Here is a 20,557-nt window from a genome sequence, read left to right as displayed (position 1 = left end):
GCTGTCAGGCTATCAGGCAGAACTACAGTAAACACATTAGATTGCCATTATTTGGAATATAACCACCACGTCCCCAGTCGTCCCGCCAGGGGTAGCGTTACTACGTATACGGATCTCAGAAGCAGCCTGCCACGTCCCGCATCGGTATTCCAAAATTACCGTCACCACTAGGGACGGTAATTTCAGTTAATGGAGCCGGAGCCAGGCTCAAAGGTCACTCGTAAATTATATCGTACGAGTACACGTATCATGCTACGATAGCACAGGTATTACTCAATATGTTTCACGTGAGATACCTTACTATACACGTTCTTAATTCTTATTGGTCGCTATCTACCTATATAAAGCGCCACACCTAAAGTAAAGTCATTCGCTCTTTCGCTTCATAAGCTACGGGTACTGTAAAGAAACATTTGAATATGCCTAAACGTTCGCGTTTGTCTGGAGGAGATGAGTTTTCTCGCCTTTCTACCGAGGTGCTTGGTCTGCGACTACAAGCCCTCAACCTGCCCTCTGGTGGAACACGGCAGCAACAAATAGATCGCCTCCGGCAAGCCACTCGAGGCGGTGAGGAGGCTTCACCTTCAGCCCCGAGGGGCAAAAGGGGGCGCCAAGCGCCCACCAGTCATCCGACGGATCCGACCACCAGTCATCCGACGGATCCGACCGGTTTTTCTGAAGCCCAGCTGTCGGTAATACGGAAAACTGTGTCCGACGCTCTCGCAAGTTGGCGACCACCACAACAGGACATTCCATCACCACCAGTCGTCGCAAGCGAAGGCACTCCTGGCTCGGCGTCTCCCTTGGTTCTCGATCGCCCATTGGACGAGGCACTAGAGGGCAAGATTACTCGGGCCCCTTCCATCGCTCCGAAGACTGCCCTTCTGGTCAACACCGCCTCGCCACACACCGCTCACCGCGCATTCCTCGTAACAACGTGTGCTTCGACTTCAACCGAGTCACCGGCTGTTCCCGTCAAGCCTGCATCTACCCTCACGTTTGCCAAAAATGCGCCGACTCCCATCCCGCTCACCAGTGTCGCGCCGGAATCTCCGCATCCGCAGGCCAGCGCCAAGGCAACAGAAGCCAAGCTCCGGGTCGCCCAGCTGCACAGTAAAAGAAAGGCAACGATAAGTACACCGATTAAAATAGATCTTCTAGAACAGGAACTATCTTCCCATCCAGATCGTGAATTCGTGACTTCCCTACTTAATTCGTTACGGTTCGGTGCCCGCATCGGTTTTGATGGCACCCAAAAGTCTCGTGTTTCACCTAATCTTATTTCAGCTCGGGTGCACCCTGAGATAATTTCAAAAAACATAGAAAAGGAGGTCAACTTAGGTCGTATGGCAGGCCCGTTCTCCGCGCCCCCATTACCTAACTTTCAATGCCACCCAGTTGGGGTAGTGCCCAAAAAACATTCGGCCGACTGGCGCACTATTTATCATTTATCTTTCCCCGAGGGAGATAGCATTAACGATGGAATTCCTAAAGACCCTTACTCACTCCAGTACGTTAGAGTGGACGACGCTATTAGCATTCTCACCTCACTCGGCAAAGGTGCCTTTATGGCAAAAACCGACCTCAAATCGGCGTTTCGTCTAATTCCAATACACCCGAACGACTGGAATTTACTGGGGGTCCGTTGGGAGTCTCGTTATTATGTGGATTTATATTTGCCTTTTGGTTTACGCTCGGCGCCGTTTTTATTTAATCAACTCTCCGAAGCGCTAGAGTGGGTTCTTAAACATAATTACAACGTTCGTAATGTTATTCACATATTGGATGACTTTTTCGTAGCGGAGTCATCTAAACTAGGCTGTTTAGAGAGTTTCACAAGACTGCTTAAATTCTTTATCTCAGTGGGGGCCCCTGTTGTGGCTTCCAAAACAATCGGTCCTAGTACAACACTTGAATTCATGGGAATCGAGCTCGATACCCTACGTATGGAGGCGCGCTTACCTTCCGATAAATTAGAACGTCTTAAAGCATCCTTGCGGGATTTCAAGCGAAAGCGTTCCGCTCGCCTCATAGAGCTTCAATCCTTGATCGGCACTTTGCAATTCGCCTGCCGCGTTGTTGTTCCGGGTAGAACTTTCCTTCAGCGCATCATAGATCTCACGCGTCGGGTAAATCACCGATTTCATCACGTCAAATTGAGCCACGGTTTCTTTCAAGATTTAGCAATTTGGCAGCAGTTTACAGAGAACTGGAACGGCAAAGCTTTCTTCCTCGAAGAAGCAATCCGAACCAGCCCGGATATGGAACTCTATTCCGACGCTAGCGGTAGTATCGGTTTCGGCGGTTACTTCTCTGGGCGCTGGTTCCAAGGCCGATGGCCGCCTCACCTCGCCATATCCAAAAAGACAGGCATTAGTATCGAATGGCAAGAATTATTTCCTATAGTAGTAGCCTGCTCCCTATGGTGCTCCGAGTTCTCGGGCAAGCGAATTCAGTTCTGGTGTGACAATCAATCAGTCGTTCACATTGTCAACACAGGTCACTCAAAAGCGCCCAGGATTATGTCACTTATGCGTCACTTAGTAGGCATTTCCATGGCTCACAATTTTGTTGTGCGTTGTCGCTTCGTACCAGGTCATTTCAACGGCATTTCTGATGCACTTTCTCGTTTTCAGATGGCACGATTCAGAGAGCTCGCACCGGCCGCGGACCAGACCCCTTGTGTCATCCCGCCTTCGCTAATGACCCTCTAACGCGCGAGGTGAAACACTACGCTGATAAGGCCCTTGCTATCAACACCAAACGCACTTATCACGCAGGCGAGAAACAGTTCATTGACTTCTGCCTCATGAATAGGCTTTTTGACAGCCACGGAGACATTCTCCCAGCTAGTGAGAGTACTCTTATCTATTTTGTTACCTTTCTCGCGCGTAGAGTAAAGCACGGTACTATTCGCACATACTTGGCGGCCGTTCGCAACATGCACATCGAAAACGGATTCCAGGACCCTATACAGGGTCGCCTAATTTTAAACAAGGTTTTGCGGGGCATTTTACGGGTGCAGGGTCAGCACAAAACAGCTCGTCAACCCGTAACTCCACAGCTCTTAAAAGCCATTCGTCCGGTTTTGCTTAGCTGGCTAAGCGCACATGATTTCCATATGATTTGGGCGGCATTCACACTTGCCTTTTTTGGTTTTTTACGTTGTAGTGAGTTTACTTGCCCAGGCGTACGCAACTTTGACATAGTTTATAACTTATCTCCAGTCGACATAAATTTCCACCCTAACCCTTCAGCACCGCTTTACATGAAAGTCGTCATTAAGGCATCCAAAACCGACCCTTTCAGGCAAGGCACCGTTTTGACAATCGCACGCTCCGGTTGCGACCTATGCGCCGTGTCCGCGATGCAAGAGTTCGTTCGCATCTGTGGGTACACAACAGGACCACTTTTTCGGTTTCGTTCCGGTAAATACCTAACTCGGTCATTGGTCTCTAGCATTCTTAGAGACGCAGCACGCGCTTGCGGCCTTCCTCATAGCAGTTTAAAGGGGCACTCATTTAGAATTGGGGCGGCAAGCTGCGCTGCCGCTGCAGGCCTGCCCGACTGGCTTATCAAAGTGCTTGGTCGTTGGTCCTCGGATTGCTACCAGCTTTACGTACGTACACCACAAAACATTTTATTAACTGCTGCACCAAAAATGGCGATAGTCCAGCCTGTCACTCTGACTTAAGCATCGGTGTTATTGCGCTTGGGGGGATGCATTCTGCATCTTGTGGCGGTTAGTTCTGTCTGACGACTTCCCCAAGCGGGGTTTGTTTGCTATAAGGTGTGCTTGTGCGTTTGTGGACCAGCCAATACTCTCGTCCGATCCTTCACGCGGAGTGTAGGGGAGATGAGTGAGGCCTAAAGGTCATATGCTTACACTACAGTTGCTACGTCACGCGCTAGTCGTCACGTCACGCTAACTCGCTTTCGATCGGTCTGTCTCCCCCCATATTCTGCCATAGTCGTGCCTAGTGTATTCATTGCGTTGCAAAGCGGGCATTTCCTTTTCACGCGTAAAGCGACATTAAGACGTGGTATTTGAGTTTCCTTTTAAAAATCACAAAACAAGTTTTTATTGCAGCTGCTTCCTTTCAAGTGTGTTCCCATAACTAAAATTTGCAAAGACTGGCTAAACTGGGTGTCTCAATAGACTTTCAAACATCGCCTACGCTAAAGCAAAGTCATCAGCGAGCACTAGCCATATAGAAAACATACTTTTTTATAAGAACGTCCGATTTTCAGTTGATTTCATTAGAATGGATGCTTTCCTACACTTGATATTTTGACAAAATGAAGGCCGATAGAGGCACTTTATAGAAAGTTACTTGTTTAAGCCAAACGTCACTGCTTTGAAATTGCGGATGAATTTGTGAGAGCCATTTGAGGGTCCTTCAACTGTATTCTACGAAATAGAATCCATCATTTCGAAACTAAATGTATCAAATTTATTTGTATATTTGATATTTTTGTTCAACACAGACTCTTGTATTTACAACGCGTTAAATGTTATGGCCGGTGCTCGTGGTTGCTCTGGGTTACAGTTGCTATGTCAACGTCATCATCACCGTATGATTACCATATTTTTGTTATAGCATCTACAGAAAATATAAGCATAAGCCAAACGTCACTGCTTTGAAATTGCGGATGAATTTGTGAGAGCCATTTGAGGGTCCTTCAACTGTATTCTAGGAAATAGAATCCATCATTTCGAAACTAAATGTATCAAATTTATTTGTATATTTGATATTTTTGTTCAACACAGACTCTTGTATTTACAACGCGTTAAATGTTATGGCCGGTGCTCGTGGTTGCTCTGGGTTACAGTTGCTATGTCAACGTCATCATCACCGTATAATTACCATATTTTTGTTATAGCATCTACAGAAAATATAAGCATAAGGATACTAAGAGAAAGCGAATATCTCACCGAAACAGTTTATATTTTCTCAAATGTTTTCATTATTGAGAGGCTAATATAGCATTATGAAATGTTATACGTCACTTTATGGTCCAAGCTTACATCTTTGACTCTTGTTTGCATTCAAATAAAAAAAAAACAAAGATTGCTTCAAGAATGTAGATAAAAAGTTATTGCTTATATGCCTTTTTATGACTTACAATGTATTCATAGACTGAGTTATTGCTATTCACTTCCGCAGTACACCCATTTCAAAGGTGATGCACCAAGAGAATTAATTGGCCTTAGCCCGCATTGCTTCATGGGTATCAAATAAAAATGAAGTCGCAAATAAAACAAATCCAGGCTTGGAAAGTTGTAATATTCTTGTTCATATACCTGTGAACATTCACATGGCTTTCAGAGATGCACTGATACGCTACCCATAATGCACTTCGGGCTGAAACACATTGATTCTCATGTATATTTAATCTCTCGAAATATATTCGATAGTGCAATTCATCATCCGCTTTAGGCACAACACTGTGGTGGGCACCCTGTGGCGCAGTACATCCGACAGAATCCTGGGCAGGAGTTTACAGTTCTCGCGTAGTTATTGTATGAAGTCTGGGGAAACGAGCTTCGCTGGTAATTTTGGTACCCTGGAATGGACTGCTGCATTGGATGTGCGATGCGTGAACGTCTCGCTGCTAAATTGGCCTCTTGCTGTTGGCGAAGCTGCATGTTGTACATTGCCTGTTGTTGTTGTACCTTAGAGGAAGAATAAAATGGTTCAGGCGCAGTAATGCTGGTGCTGTTTTGTACTTTTTGAAAGTTAGATACGTGACAGATGCACTGCTGTTTGCTAGTGATGTGGATTAAATGGGAAAATGAGGAAGAATTAAAAGATAAGCATACAGAGGAGTAAAACAATGATGAAGGGGAATTATAGTGAGGGTGATCAAAAAACGATAAGAGAAGTTCCGAAGGTTTATAGTAAACTGAGATGAATGGGGAGGGTAAAATTGTTAGCAGCCTGAGAATTCCTAAGTTTCTCGATTATCTGCTGTTACAGGTTAGATGAAAGGAGTGAAACAGACATGATCATCAATGGCAAGAGCCCGTATCTACCTTCTTCTGGAACTCGAGCATCTGTTGCTGCTGAAGCTGGCCGTAGCAGCACTCCGCCGTACAGGGCGGTGTACAGTATGACGGACAGGCGGCTGGACACCTCGCTGGAGGGGGAGGGGGAGGGGGGGCTGGGGGGGTGCAGCAGCGTTTGTCGCATGAAGGGTAGCAGTGGGCTGGACAGTTTGCCGGACACGTTTTAGGTGAACAACAGTCCGCGGTGCATCTTGGGAAGCACTTCTGTGGGTTCTTGCACGGTAGAGGGCAATGCTGCGAGACGAGAGTTGAAGAGCCATAAAATGTCTTCAAAACCCCTCCCTATCCTCCATCCAATTGCCATTTTTTTGTGTTGCCCTAATAAACCCTCCCTAGCCATACTTCCCTTTTCCCACCGTGTACGACCCTCAAAACTGTCCTTATAAAACCCTTCCAATCTTTTTAATCTTTTACCGAGTACAGCCCTCATATACTCTCCATGTACAAACCTCCCTACCTTTTTTACTTTTAGCTTGAAGAGCCCTCATAAGACATACCTTGTTTCCCTCCCTATCTTTCTACCCTCTTACCGTGTACAGCCTGGGGTGTTGTGAGCAGCGATAGGTGACCTGTAAGTACTTGTATAGCCCTGGACAAATGGTGGTGTTACTTTTGGCTAGGAATCGATTATGAGCCGAAACCAGGCAACGACGCTCGTGCCCGCAGAGATCAAATACCTAGAACAAGAAACATTCGACTTAACGAAGGTCATAGAATAAAAAGCACTCGACTTAGCGAGGTTCAGATCTGGAGCATCTCAGAAAATTTATAGTATTTCGTGATTTATTATTAGAATTTTAGCTCAACAAATTATGTTCATTCACTCATTGTGCATCCCTCATAATGTCTGCACTTCTTGACTCTAATCTCTTGTGTACCCCCTATAATGTATGCTGTACCTTCTCATTGACTCTTATCTCTTGTGTACCCCTTATAATGTATGCTGTACCTTCTCATTGACTCTCATCTCTTGTGCACCCACTATAATGTATGCTGTACCTTATCATTGACTCTCATCTATTGTGTACCCCCTATAATGTATGCTGTACCTTCTCATCTACTCTCATCTCTTGTGCACCCACTATAATGTATGCTGTACCTTCTCATTGACTCTCATCTCTTGTGTACCCCCTATAATGTAGGCTGTACCTTCTCATTGACTCTCATCTCTTGTGCACCCCCTATAATGTATGCTGTACCATCTCATTGACTCTCATCTCTTGTGCACCCCCTACAATGTATGCTGTACCTTCTCATTGACTCTCATCTCTTGTGCACCCCCTATAATGTATGCTGTACCTTCTCATTGACTCTCATCTCTTGTGCACCCCCTATAATGTATGCTGTACCTTCTCATTGACTCTCATCTCTTGTGTACCCCCTATAATGTAAGCTGTACCTTCTCATTGACTCTCATCTCTTGTGCACCCCCTATAATGTATGCTGTACCTTCTCATTGACTCTAATCTCTTGTGCACCCCCTATAATGTATGCTGTACCTTCTCATTGACTCTAATCTCTTGTGTACCCCCTATAATGTAAGCTGTACCTTCTCATTGACTCTCATCTCTTGTGCACCCCCTATAATGTAAGCTGTACCTTCTCATTGACTCTCATCTCTTGTGTACCCCCTATAATGTATGCTGTACCTTCTTATTGACTCTCATCTCTTGTGTACCCCCTATAATGTATGCTGTACCTTCTCATTGACTCTCATCTCTTGTGCACCCCCTATAATGTATGATGTACCTTCTCATTGACTCTCATCTCTTGTGTACCCCCTATAATGTATGCTGTACCTTCTCATTGACTCTCATCTCTTGTGCACCCCCTATAATGTAAGCTGTACCTTCTCATTGACTCTCATCTCTTGTGCACCCCCTATAATGTATGCTGTACCTTCTCATTGACTCTCATCTCTTGTGCACCCCCTATACTGAAAGCTGTACCTTCTCATTGACTCTCATCTCTTGTGTACCCCCTATAATGTATGCTGTACCTTCTCATTGACTCTCATCTCTTGTGCACCCCCTATAATGTATGATGTACCTTCTCATTGACTCTCATCTCTTGTGTACCCCCTATAATGTATGCTGTACCTTCTCATTGACTCTCATCTCTTGTGTACCCCCTATAATGTATGCTGTACCTTCTCATTGAGTCTCATCTCTTGTGTACCCCCTATAATGTATGCTGTACCTTCTCATTGACTCTCATCTCTTGTGCACCCCCTATAATGTATGCTGTACCTTCTCATTGACTCTCATCTCTTGTGTACCCCCTATAATGTATGCTGTACCTTCTCATTGACTCTAATCTCTTGTGCACCCCCTATAATGTATGCTGTACCTTCTCATTGACTCTAATCTCTTGTGTACCCCCTATAATGTAAGCTGTACCTTTTCATTGACTCTCATCTCTTGTGCACCCCCTATAATGTAAGCTGTACCTTCTCATTGACTCTCATCTCTTGTGTACCCCCTATAATGTATGCTGTACCTTCTTATTGACTCTCATCTCTTGTGTACCCCCTATAATGTATGCTGTACCTTCTCATTGACTCTCATCTCTTGTGCACCCCCTATAATTTATGATGTACCTTCTCATTGACTCTCATCTCTTGTGTACCCCCTATAATGTATGCTGTACCTTCTCATTGACTCTCATCTCTTGTGCACCCCCTATAATGTAAGCTGTACCTTCTCATTGACTCTCATCTCTTGTGTACCCCCTATAATGTATGCTGTACCTTCTCATTGACTCTCATCTCTTGTGCACCCCCTATACTGAAAGCTGTACCTTCTCATTGACTCTCATCTCTTGTGTACCCCCTATAATGTATGCTGTACCTTCTCATTGACTCTCATCTCTTGTGCACCCCCTATAATGTATGATGTACCTTCTCATTGACTCTCATCTCTTGTGTACCCACTATAATGTATGCTGTACCTTCTCATTGACTCTCATCTCTTGTGTACCCCCTATAATGTATGCTGTACCTTCTCATTGAGTCTCATCTCTTGTGTACCCCCTATAATGTATGCTGTACCTTCTCATTGACTCTCATCTCTTGTGCACCCCCTATAATGTATGCTGTACCTTCTCATTGACTCTCATCTCTTGTGTACCCCCTATAATGTATGCTGTACCTTCTCATTGACTCTCATCTCTTGTGCACCCCCTATACTGAAAGCTGTACCTTCTCATTGACTCTCATCTCTTGTGCACCCCCTATAATGTATGCTGTACCTTCTCATTGACTCTCATCTCTTGTGCACCCCCTATAATGTATGCTGTACCTTCTCATTGACTCTCATCTCTTGTGCACCCCCTATAATGTATACTGTACCTTCTCATTGACTCTCATCTCTTGTGCACCCCCTATAATGTATGCTGTATCTTCTCATTGACTCTCATCTCTTGTGTACACCCTATAATGTATGCTGTACCTTCTCATTGACTCTCATCTCTTGTGCACCCCCTATAATGTATGCTGTACCTTCTCATTGACTCTCATCTCTTGTGCACCCCCTATAATGTATGCTGTACCTTCTCATTGACTCTCATCTCTTGTGCACCCCCTATAATGTATGCTGTACCTTCTCATTGACTCTCATCTCTTGTGCACCCACTATAATGTATGCTGTACCTTCTCATTGACTCTCATCTCTTGTGTACCCCCTATAATGTATGCTGTACCTTCTCATTGACTCTCATCTCTTGTGTACCCCCTATAATGTATGCTGTACCTTCTCATTGAGTCTCATCTCTTGTGTACCCCCTATAATGTATGCTGTACCTTCTCATTGACTTTCATCTCTTGTGCACCCCCTATAATGTATGCTGTACCTTCTCATTGACTCTCATCTCTTGTGTACACACTATAATGTATGCTGTACCTTCTCATTGACTCTCATCTCTTGTGTACCCCCTATAATGTATGCTGTACCTTCTCATTAACTCTCATCTCTTGTGCACCCCCATAATGTATGCTGTACCTTCTCATTGACTCTCATCTCTTGTGCACCCCCTATACTGAAAGCTGTACCTTCTCATTGACTCTCATCTCTTGTGCACCCCCTATAATGTATGCTGTACCTTCTCATTGACTCTCATCTCTTGTGTACCCCCTATAATGTATGCTGTACCTTCTCATTGAGTCTCATCTCTTGTGTACCCCCTATAATGTATGCTGTACCTTCTCATTGACTCTCATCTCTTGTGCACCCCCTATAATGTATGCTGTACCTTCTCATTGACTCTCATCTCTTGTGTACCCCCTATAATGTATGCTGTACCTTCTCATTGACTCTAATCTCTTGTGCACCCCCTATAATGTATGCTGTACCTTCTCATTGACTCTAATCTCTTGTGTACCCCCTATAATGTAAGCTGTACCTTTTCATTGACTCTCATCTCTTGTGCACCCCCTATAATGTAAGCTGTACCTTCTCATTGACTCTCATCTCTTGTGTACCCCCTATAATGTATGCTGTACCTTCTTATTGACTCTCATCTCTTGTGTACCCCCTATAATGTATGCTGTACCTTCTCATTGACTCTCATCTCTTGTGCACCCCCTATAATTTATGATGTACCTTCTCATTGACTCTCATCTCTTGTGTACCCCCTATAATGTATGCTGTACCTTCTCATTGACTCTCATCTCTTGTGCACCCCCTATAATGTAAGCTGTACCTTCTCATTGACTCTCATCTCTTGTGTACCCCCTATAATGTATGCTGTACCTTCTCATTGACTCTCATCTCTTGTGCACCCCCTATACTGAAAGCTGTACCTTCTCATTGACTCTCATCTCTTGTGTACCCCCTATAATGTATGCTGTACCTTCTCATTGACTCTCATCTCTTGTGCACCCCCTATAATGTATGATGTACCTTCTCATTGACTCTCATCTCTTGTGTACCCCCTATAATGTATGCTGTACCTTCTCATTGACTCTCATCTCTTGTGTACCCCCTATAATGTATGCTGTACCTTCTCATTAACTCTCATCTCTTGTGCACCCCCATAATGTATGCTGTACCTTCTCATTGACTCTCATCTCTTGTGCACCCCCTATACTGAAAGCTGTACCTTCTCATTGACTCTCATCTCTTGTGCACCCCCTATAATGTATGCTGTACCTTCTCATTGACTCTCATCTCTTGTGTACCCCCTATAATGTATGCTGTACCTTCTCATTGAGTCTCATCTCTTGTGTACCCCCTATAATGTATGCTGTACCTTCTCATTGACTCTCATCTCTTGTGCACCCCCTATAATGTATGCTGTACCTTCTCATTGACTCTCATCTCTTGTGTACCCCCTATAATGTATGCTGTACCTTCTCATTGACTCTAATCTCTTGTGCACCCCCTATAATGTATGCTGTACCTTCTCATTGACTCTAATCTCTTGTGTACCCCCTATAATGTAAGCTGTACCTTTTCATTGACTCTCATCTCTTGTGCACCCCCTATAATGTAAGCTGTACCTTCTCATTGACTCTCATCTCTTGTGTACCCCCTATAATGTATGCTGTACCTTCTTATTGACTCTCATCTCTTGTGTACCCCCTATAATGTATGCTGTACCTTCTCATTGACTCTCATCTCTTGTGCACCCCCTATAATTTATGATGTACCTTCTCATTGACTCTCATCTCTTGTGTACCCCCTATAATGTATGCTGTACCTTCTCATTGACTCTCATCTCTTGTGCACCCCCTATAATGTAAGCTGTACCTTCTCATTGACTCTCATCTCTTGTGTACCCCCTATAATGTATGCTGTACCTTCTCATTGACTCTCATCTCTTGTGCACCCCCTATACTGAAAGCTGTACCTTCTCATTGACTCTCATCTCTTGTGTACCCCCTATAATGTATGCTGTACCTTCTCATTGACTCTCATCTCTTGTGCACCCCCTATAATGTATGATGTACCTTCTCATTGACTCTCATCTCTTGTGTACCCCCTATAATGTATGCTGTACCTTCTCATTGACTCTCATCTCTTGTGTACCCCCTATAATGTATGCTGTACCTTCTCATTGAGTCTCATCTCTTGTGTACCCCCTATAATGTATGCTGTACCTTCTCATTGACTCTCATCTCTTGTGCACCCCCTATAATGTATGCTGTACCTTCTCATTGACTCTCATCTCTTGTGTACCCCCTATAATGTATGCTGTACCTTCTCATTGACTCTCATCTCTTGTGCACCCCCTATACTGAAAGCTGTACCTTCTCATTGACTCTCATCTCTTGTGCACCCCCTATAATGTATGCTGTACCTTCTCATTGACTCTCATCTCTTGTGCACCCCCTATAATGTATGCTGTACCTTCTCATTGACTCTCATCTCTTGTGCACCCCCTATAATGTATGCTGTACCTTCTCATTGACTCTCATCTCTTGTGCACCCCCTATAATGTATGCTGTATCTTCTCATTGACTCTCATCTCTTGTGTACACCCTATAATGTATGCTGTACCTTCTCATCGACTCTCATCTCTTGTGCACCCCCTATAATGTATGCTGTACCTTCTCATTGACTCTCATCTCTTGTGCACCCCCTATAATGTATGCTGTACCTTCTCATTGACTCTCATCTCTTGTGCACCCCCTATAATGTATGCTGTACCTTCTCATTGACTCTCATCTCTTGTGCACCCACTATAATGTATGCTGTACCTTCTCATTGACTCTCATCTCTTGTGTACCCCCTATAATGTATGCTGTACCTTCTCATTGACTCTCATCTCTTGTGTACCCCCTATAATGTATGCTGTACCTTCTCATTGAGTCTCATCTCTTGTGTACCCCCTATAATGTATGCTGTACCTTCTCATTGACTTTCATCTCTTGTGCACCCCCTATAATGTATGCTGTACCTTCTCATTGACTCTCATCTCTTGTGTACACACTATAATGTATGCTGTACCTTCTCATTGACTCTCATCTCTTGTGTACCCCCTATAATGTATGCTGTACCTTCTCATTAACTCTCATCTCTTGTGCACCCCCATAATGTATGCTGTACCTTCTCATTGACTCTCATCTCTTGTGCACCCCCTATACTGAAAGCTGTACCTTCTCATTGACTCTCATCTCTTGTGCACCCCCTATAATGTATGCTGTACCTTCTCATTGACTCTAATCTCTTGTGCACCCCCTATAATGTATGCTGTACCTTCTCATTGACTCTTATCTCTTGTGCACCCCCTATAATGTATGCTGTACCTTCTCATTGACTCTCATCTCTTGTGCACCCCCTATAATGTATGCTGTACCTTCTCATTGACTCTCATCTCTTGTGCACCCCTTATAATGTATGCTGTACCTTCTCATTGACTCTCATCTCTTGTGCGCCCCCTATAATGTATGCTGTACCTTCTCATTGACTCTCATCTCTTGTGCACCCCCTATAATGTATGCTGTACCTTCTCATTGACTCTCATTTCTTGTGCACCCCCATAATGTATGCTGTACCTTCTCATTGACTCTCATCTCTTGTGCACCCCCTATAATGTATGCTGTACCTTCTAATTGACTCTCATCTCTTGTGCACCCCCTATAATGTATGCTGTACCTTCTCATTGACTCTCATCTCTTGTGCACCCCTTATAATGTATGCTGTACCTTCTCATTGACTCTCATCTCTTGTGTACCCACTATAATGTATGCTGTACCTTCTCATTGACTCTCATCTCTTGTGCACCCCCATAATGTATGCTGTACCTTCTCATTGACTCTCATCTCTTGTGTACCCTCTATAATGTATGCTGTACCTTCTCATTGACTCTCATCTCTTGTGCACCCACTATAATGTATGCTGTACCTTCTCATTGACTCTCATCTCTTGTGCACCCACTATAATGTATGCTGTACCTTCTCATTGCCTCTCATCTCTTGTGCACCCACTATAATGTATGCTGTACCTTCTCATTGACTCTCATCTCTTGTGTACCCCCCATAATGTATGCTGTACCTTCTCATTGACTCTCATCTCTTGTGTACCCCTATAATGTATGCTGTACCTTCTCATTGACTCTCATCTCTTGTGCACCCCCTATAATGTATGCTGTACCTTCTCATTGACTCTCATCTCTTGTGCACCCCCTATAATGTATGCTGTACCTTCTCATTGACTCTCATCTCTTGTGCTCCCCTTATAATGTATGCTGTACCTTCTCATTGACTCTCATCTCTTGTGTACACACTATAATGTATGCTGTACCTTCTCATTGACTCTCATCTCTTGTGCACCCCCATAATGTATGCTGTACCTTCTCATTGACTCTCATCTCTTGTGTACCCCCTATAATGTATGCTGTACCTTCTCATTGACTCTCATCTCTTGTGCACCCACTATAATGTATGCTGTACCTTCTCATTGACTCTCATCTCTTGTGCACCCACTATAATGTATGCTGTACCTTCTCATTGACTCTCATCTCTTGTGCACCCACTATAATGTATACTGTACCTTCTCATTGACTCTCATCTCTTGTGTACCCCCCATAATGTATGCTGTACCTTCTCATTGACTCTCATCTCTTGTGTACCCCCTATAATGTATGCTGTACCTTCTCATTGACTCTCATCTCTTGTGCACCCCCTATACTGAAAGCTGTATCTTCTCATTGACTCTCATCTCTTGTGCGCCCCCTATAATGTATGCTGTACCTTCTCATTGACTCTCATCTCTTGTGCACCCCCTATAATGTATGCTGTACCTTCTCATTGACTCTCATTTCTTGTGCACCCACTATAATGTATGCTGTACCTTCTCATTGACTCTCATCTCTTGTGCACCCCCTATAATGTATGCTGTATCTTCTCATTGACTCTCATCTCTTGTGTACCCCCTATAATGTAAGCTGTACCTTCTCATTGACTCTCATCTCTTGCTGTGCACAGTACCCCTTGGAGGGGATGACGTCATGCTGACACGTCTTGTTATCCTTGCGCCCGTAGAAGGTGCTGTACAGGATAATCCGGTCATACTTGTTTGGGCACTCTAGTTTGAGCTTGTGTCCCTCGCATGCCGTCGCGGTCTTCTCTGCTCGCTTCAGGTAGAGAGCTCTTGGTGGAGGTTTAGGATCACAGCACTGGGCGTGGCAGTCCGGGTAGCAGCTTGTGGGGCATGAGGAGGGGCATGCGGGAGGCGTGGTTGGTGCTGGTGTTGGGGGTACGGTGGCTGGCGGCTGTTATATAAAATTGTGCGATTACGCCCGAGATGTTGGAAGGACGGACTCGGTTAATGCGGTTCGTGTATTGAGGGGTAGGGAGGTCTCAGATATTGCCGTGTATCTTGGGAGGTTGGGACGTTTGGGGGGGGGGGGGGGGTGAGGGGGCTACGATGTACATTTCACCTCGCGTGTAAAAGAACACATTTCTTGTGGCGTAAAGAAGAATAGAGGGCTTTGTATCAAGAACTCTGTAAACACTTTCTACCTAACACCCCCGTGAAATTGAATAGGGTTCTTTAAAGACGTTTTAAATCTCAGCTAGATGTAACAGTTAACTCATAACATTCTAATATATGCCCTCATCCCCCGACCCCCCCCCCCCCCCCTCCCCCTTATCCTGCATCGAAATAAGGAAGCCCAAAGCAACACAGTTTCTGATACCTGTGCGTAATAAGCCTGCTGTGACTGCTGAAGCTGCTGATATTGTTGAGCCTGCGGTGTCTGCAGGAACTGTTGAGCTTGTGGTGCTTGCTGGTATCTCTGAGCCTGCGGTGCTTGCTGGTATTGTTGAGCCTGCCATACCTGCCGCTGTTGCGATGGCTGATTATAATACGAGACTGGAGCTTGAAGGAATGCCTGCTGACCGTAGAGTGCGGGCGCATAAGCTGATGGGTTAGTTGCTTGGAAAGGCATCGACTGAACTGTGATCACAAAGTATAAAGGGAAAATGGTTATTTGGGCATTCCTACGGTACAGGTTTTCCCTACTTGCTTGCTCCTTTTTGTTTGGCTGAACTAGAGCGTCTTGAGTTCTTTAAACAATCTTTACTTTAATTTCTATTGCTTTAATTTCATAGGAGATAAAGCCATACGATCCAAAATGTTTCATAGAGTGCAAAACTCTTCCAAAGTTTGAAAAAGCCTTTGCTTGAATTTGAACGTTTGCGAAAAAAAGAACTAATAATCTAGTTTCAATTATAATAATTATATTATTATAAACGCCAAAAAGGTTTCAGATAGCGCGATCCAATTTGAGACTCCATATATCTTTAAAAAATGACAAAATGCAGACTGATATGGCTAGGACTGCCGAGCAATGAGTTGGAGTTAAGGTTTTAAAACTTCAAAAGGTTCGGCAATTGTGCTCAATGTTTGTCAATCAAGAGGGTTAAACATTAACCTGATGCTCCAACTGCGCATGCGTAGAAAAGGAGAAGGCCGGCGACCGTTAGAGGTGGTCTTCCCATAATGCTCTGCGAGAGAAATGAAAAGGATTATCAGGATAATCTGATAACGGCGAGTATCCGCAAGGTCGTTGGGAACAGAGGTTGTTTGGTAAATTTATTTAGAAATGAGAAACAACGGAACTCCCCTCTGATTTGGTCGAAATGTGCCTTGTTTAGCGACGCGCTCTCCGTGTTTACGTAGATACCCGGTCAAGTAACGTAGCGTAATCCGAGCTACTTCCCTGTGGCACGCGAACAGTCCACGACGCAATATACGAAACGTGCCCGACCTAACGTTCCCGAGCATTGGCGTGGATGGGCGGGAGGGGGGAGGGGGGGGGGGGTTGTAAATAAAATGGGGTCAAACCGTGTCAGTAAAAGGTGGAATTGACAAAATTAGTACAGTATTTTTCGCTTAGATGGAACCACCGATAACAATTCTTTTCTGAAAACACACCGTATAATACATGGTATGTTTACATGCATCCCCCCGATACACCTCTTCAAATAGAGTCACATCTATCGTATTGTGTTATTGTTACTATAAAATGGATCATGAATTGATTCAGGGTAAATATACCACCATCTTTAGTGACAGTGCTTTCAAACTAACTTATCACACTCGTGATTAACTGCTTGGAGCCGTCCGTATCTACTACACATTGACAAGTAAAGTCAGCACATGTGAAGTGCAAATGATTATGCCTCGTGTTAATTTGCGCCATATAATACTAAACATTTCATTTTCCTCGCAAAAAAAAAAGATTTAATGACCCAAAATACATTTTGGTACGCGAGTCAGCGGATACACGCAGTCTAGTACAAATAGCCAACTACTATAAAAAGGATTACAAATTCTTCACCAGATTTTTTTTTAACTAATAGTATAATAATAGTTCAAATGGATAGAATAAATCTTTATCTTAAAGCAGGACTCGCAGACATTGTTTTTAAAAGAAAGTCACATTTTGACATTGGCTAGCAGGGGATAATGAAAACACCTGTAGAGAGACGTGAGATCAACGAGCTTGCACGAATCGACAAAAAACTTGAAACTACACGTGAAACACACAAAACAGACCTACCCGCAGTTTTGTTTAAATTACTAAATAGTGATACAGACAACGCAAAGCCAATTTGTTTCCCTTTTTAGAAGAAGATGGAGTAAAAAGATCATAAGTCTGGTAGGGATTATATTGTGGCAAACACCTGTTATATTCCAATATTAAACAAATAAGTCAATTTGAAAATAGCGATTGTTCTCTCATTGATGTGGAGTTTTTGCAACAAATATATATACATGAAAAGAAATGTTTTAAGAGAAAATACTTATACGTACCGTGTTTCAAGGCTGTCTTGTGTTTGTCGTAATCCCCTATTTCTGTTGAAATAATCCAACTAGTCCGTCAATCATTACTTAACAAAACCCGCTAAGTGACTTCAAGGCTTTTTCATAATTCCATAATACACTGCAAAATCTATAAAAATACACATACTTTCAACTGATCAAAAGAAGCACATTAAAAAAATGTATATTACTTTGTATAGGTCGTCCATTGAATTTTCGCTCTTTTTCCGTCGGGATCCCGTAAACCGGGGATTGGTAATGTTTATGGAATTCTAAAATAAAACAGTGATGTCACTCATGTGTGGGTTGCCATAGAGATGGTCTCTTTCTGCTGGTGACCTGGGCACTATAGGTGTTCACTTCTTTTGCTTGAATGATGGCTAGGGTCGAGGAATACTGAAAGAAAAAAAGAAATTAAAAGGACGAAACAATAGAGTAGAAAGTATGATTAAGAAAAAAATAGAAAAAAACAAATAATAGAAATGTAAGAAAGATAGAAAGATAGAAAGCTAGAGAGAAAAATTTTTTACGATGGAAAGATGGAAAAACAGAAAAAAGAAAAAAAAAACACAAAAAGAAAGTTGTAACACTAGGTTTATAAACATCCGCTCTTGAAGAAAGGGAAGAAAACAGCGTAGCCTCACACCACTAGAGCCGACGTGTCTTTCTCGTAGCTTCCGCAATAAAATCTAAATTGTGTGCTGTTGTGTGAAACGTGACTAATAGAGCTAAGGGGAGTACATGTGGACTGCTGGCGTTTGCGACCTGTCCATGGGTGGAAGAGGGATGGAGAAGGACAAGAGAGGTCTAGGGTGGTGTGGGGCTACGCTGTCTATGAAAATTACATTCCAAGGATGCCATTTGACCAGCTGCTATGTCCCGGTCATCGACGAAAAGCTAAAATTGGCGTTCAAAAAATCATTTCTCAATTCTCAATTGAGCTACTAGGGAAGAAAAAACATAACAGACGGATATATTTACATCCCAAGTTTATTTCATGAATACGAAGATAAAGATATAACTTATAGATGTTTATTTGCGTGAATTCGTATGTCCTTATAAATCCTTCACTTATGCTGGTGGGTAGACTGTGGTATTAGGGAGCTTCAAACGAGAAAAATGCAAATGTCTTGGAATATGTAAGATTTTTCCGCTTTGTCTAGAAGGAGTAGTGTAATATGGCTGCGTGACTGGCCTTTAAGGGGGAGGGAGTAGTGTAATATGGCTGCGTGATTGGCCTTTAAGGGGTAGGGAGTAGTGTAATATGGCTGCGTGACTGGCCTTTAAGGAGGGGGGAGTAGTGTAATGTGGCTGCGTGACTGGCCTTTAAGGGGGAGGGAGTAGTGTAATATGGCTGCGTGATTGGCCTTTAAGGGGGAGGGAGTAGCGTAATATGGCTGCGTGACTGGCCTTTAAGGAGGAGGGAGTAGTGTAATATGGCTGCGTGACTGGCCTTTAAGGGGGAGGGAGTAGCGTTATATGGCGGCGTGATTGGCCTTTAAGGTGGAGGGAGTAGCGTAATATGGCGGCGTGATTGGCCTTTGAGGAGGAGGGAGTAGTGTAATATGGCTGCGTGACTGGCCTTTAAGGGGGGGGGAGTAGTGTAATATGGCGGCGTGACTGGCCTTTAAAGAGGAGGGAGTAGCGTAATATGGCTGCGTGATTGGCCTTTAAGGAGGAGGGAGTAGCGTAATATGGCGGCGTGATTGGCCTTTAAGGAGGAGGGAGTAGCGTAATATGGCGGCGTGACTGGCCTTTAAGGAGGAGGGAGTAGTGTAATATGGCGGCGTGACTGGCCTTTAAGGAGGAGGGAGTAGTGTAATATGGCTGCGTGATTGGCCTTTAAGGGGGAGTGAGTAGTGTAATATGGCTGCGTGATTGGCCTTTAAGGGGGAGGGAGTAGTGTAATATGGCTGCGTGATTGGCCTTTAAGGAGGAGGCAGTAGCGTAAAATGGCTGCGTGATTGGCCTTTAAGGAGGAGGCAGTAGCGTAATATGGCTGCGTGATTGGCCTTTAAGGAGGAGGCAGTAGTGTAATATGGCTGCGTGATTGGCCTTTAAGGAGGAGGGAATTGTGTAATATGGCGGCGTGATTGGCCTTTAAGGAGGAGGCAGTAGCGTAATATGGCTGCGTGATTGGCCTTTAAGGGGGAGGGAGTAGTGTAATATGGCTGCGTGACTGGCCTTTAAGGGGGAGGGAGTAGTGTAATATGGCTGCGTGACTGGCCTTTAAGGAGGAGGGAGTAGTGTAATATGACTGCGTGATTGGCCTTTAAGGGGGAGGGAGTAGTGTAATATGGCTGCGTGATTGGCCTTTAAGGAGAAGGGAGTAGTGTAATATGGCTGCGTGATTGGCCTTTAAGGAGAAGGCAGTAGCGTAATATGGCTGCGTGATTGGCCTTTAAGGGGGAGGGAGTAGTGTAATATGGCTGCGTGATTGGCCTTTAAGGGGGAGGGAGTAGTGTAATATGGCTGCGTGACTGGCCTTTAAGGGGGAGGGAGTAGTGTAATATGGCTGCGTGACTGGCCTTTAAGGAGGAGGGAGTAGTGTAATATGACTGCGTGATTGGCCTTTAAGGGGGAGGGAGTAGTGTAATATGGCTGCGTGATTGGCCTTTAAGGAGAAGGGAGTAGTGTAATATGGCTGCGTGTTTGGCCTTTAAGGAGGAGGGAGGAGCGTAATATGGCTGCGACTTTTTCCGAGGCAAGGCATGGC

At 44.1% G+C, this 20,557-nt stretch overlaps 2 protein-coding genes across 3 annotated transcripts; one reads left to right on the top strand and one right to left on the bottom strand.

The window, feature by feature from the left end:
• The first annotated feature begins 360 nt into the window (after positions 1-360).
• LOC125560693 lies at positions 361-3,970 on the top strand. Of its 2 annotated transcripts, XM_048722873.1 has the most exons (3): positions 361-464; positions 528-2,499; positions 2,637-3,970. In XM_048722873.1, exons 1-3 carry the CDS (start codon positions 420-422, stop codon positions 3,692-3,694), a joined length of 3,075 nt encoding a protein of 1,024 aa, XP_048578830.1. In that variant the 5' UTR covers positions 361-419; the 3' UTR covers positions 3,695-3,970. The 2 variants fall into 2 exon arrangements, with proteins under 2 accessions (XP_048578830.1, XP_048578829.1); XM_048722872.1 differs by having other exon boundaries at positions 420-2,499.
• Positions 3,971-4,440: 470 nt separating this feature from the next.
• Positions 4,441-18,125, bottom strand: LOC116618848 (mediator of RNA polymerase II transcription subunit 15-like). Its single transcript, XM_048722874.1, has 8 exons — positions 18,033-18,125; positions 17,833-17,874; positions 16,448-16,520; positions 15,710-15,969; positions 14,963-15,283; positions 6,601-6,747; positions 6,038-6,304; positions 4,441-5,677 (listed from the first exon to the last, which is right to left on the bottom strand). The coding sequence occupies exons 3-8, from the start codon at positions 16,512-16,514 to the stop codon at positions 5,438-5,440; spliced, it is 1,302 nt and encodes a 433-aa protein (XP_048578831.1). The 5' UTR covers positions 16,515-16,520; positions 17,833-17,874; positions 18,033-18,125; the 3' UTR covers positions 4,441-5,437.
• Positions 18,126-20,557: the final 2,432 nt, after the last annotated feature.

Source organism: Nematostella vectensis, chromosome 15 (genome assembly GCF_932526225.1).
Source record: "Nematostella vectensis chromosome 15, jaNemVect1.1, whole genome shotgun sequence".
In the NCBI taxonomy this organism is placed as follows: domain Eukaryota; kingdom Metazoa; phylum Cnidaria; class Anthozoa; order Actiniaria; family Edwardsiidae; genus Nematostella; species Nematostella vectensis.
The sequence above is the reverse complement of the archived record's forward strand: the minus strand, read 5'-3'. Positions and strand labels throughout refer to the sequence as shown.

Coding starts and splice junctions, on each gene's coding strand:
- LOC116618848 (XM_048722874.1), bottom strand. CDS start 16,514: ATGGGAAGACCACCTCTAACGGTCGCCGGCCTTCTCCTTTTCTACGCA. Junction 15,284..15,709: donor AGCAGGCTTATTACGCACAG/GTATCAGAAACT, acceptor TTTATATAACAG/CCGCCAGCCACCGTACCCCC. Junction 6,748..14,962: donor AGATGAGAGTCAATGAGAAG/GTACAGCTTACA, acceptor TTCTTGTTCTAG/GTATTTGATCTCTGCGGGCA.
- LOC125560693 (XM_048722872.1), top strand. CDS start 420: ATGCCTAAACGTTCGCGTTTGTCTGGAGGAGATGAGTTTTCTCGCCTT. Junction 2,500..2,636: donor CGTTCACATTGTCAACACAG/GTCACTCAAAAG, acceptor TCTCGTTTTCAG/ATGGCACGATTCAGAGAGCT.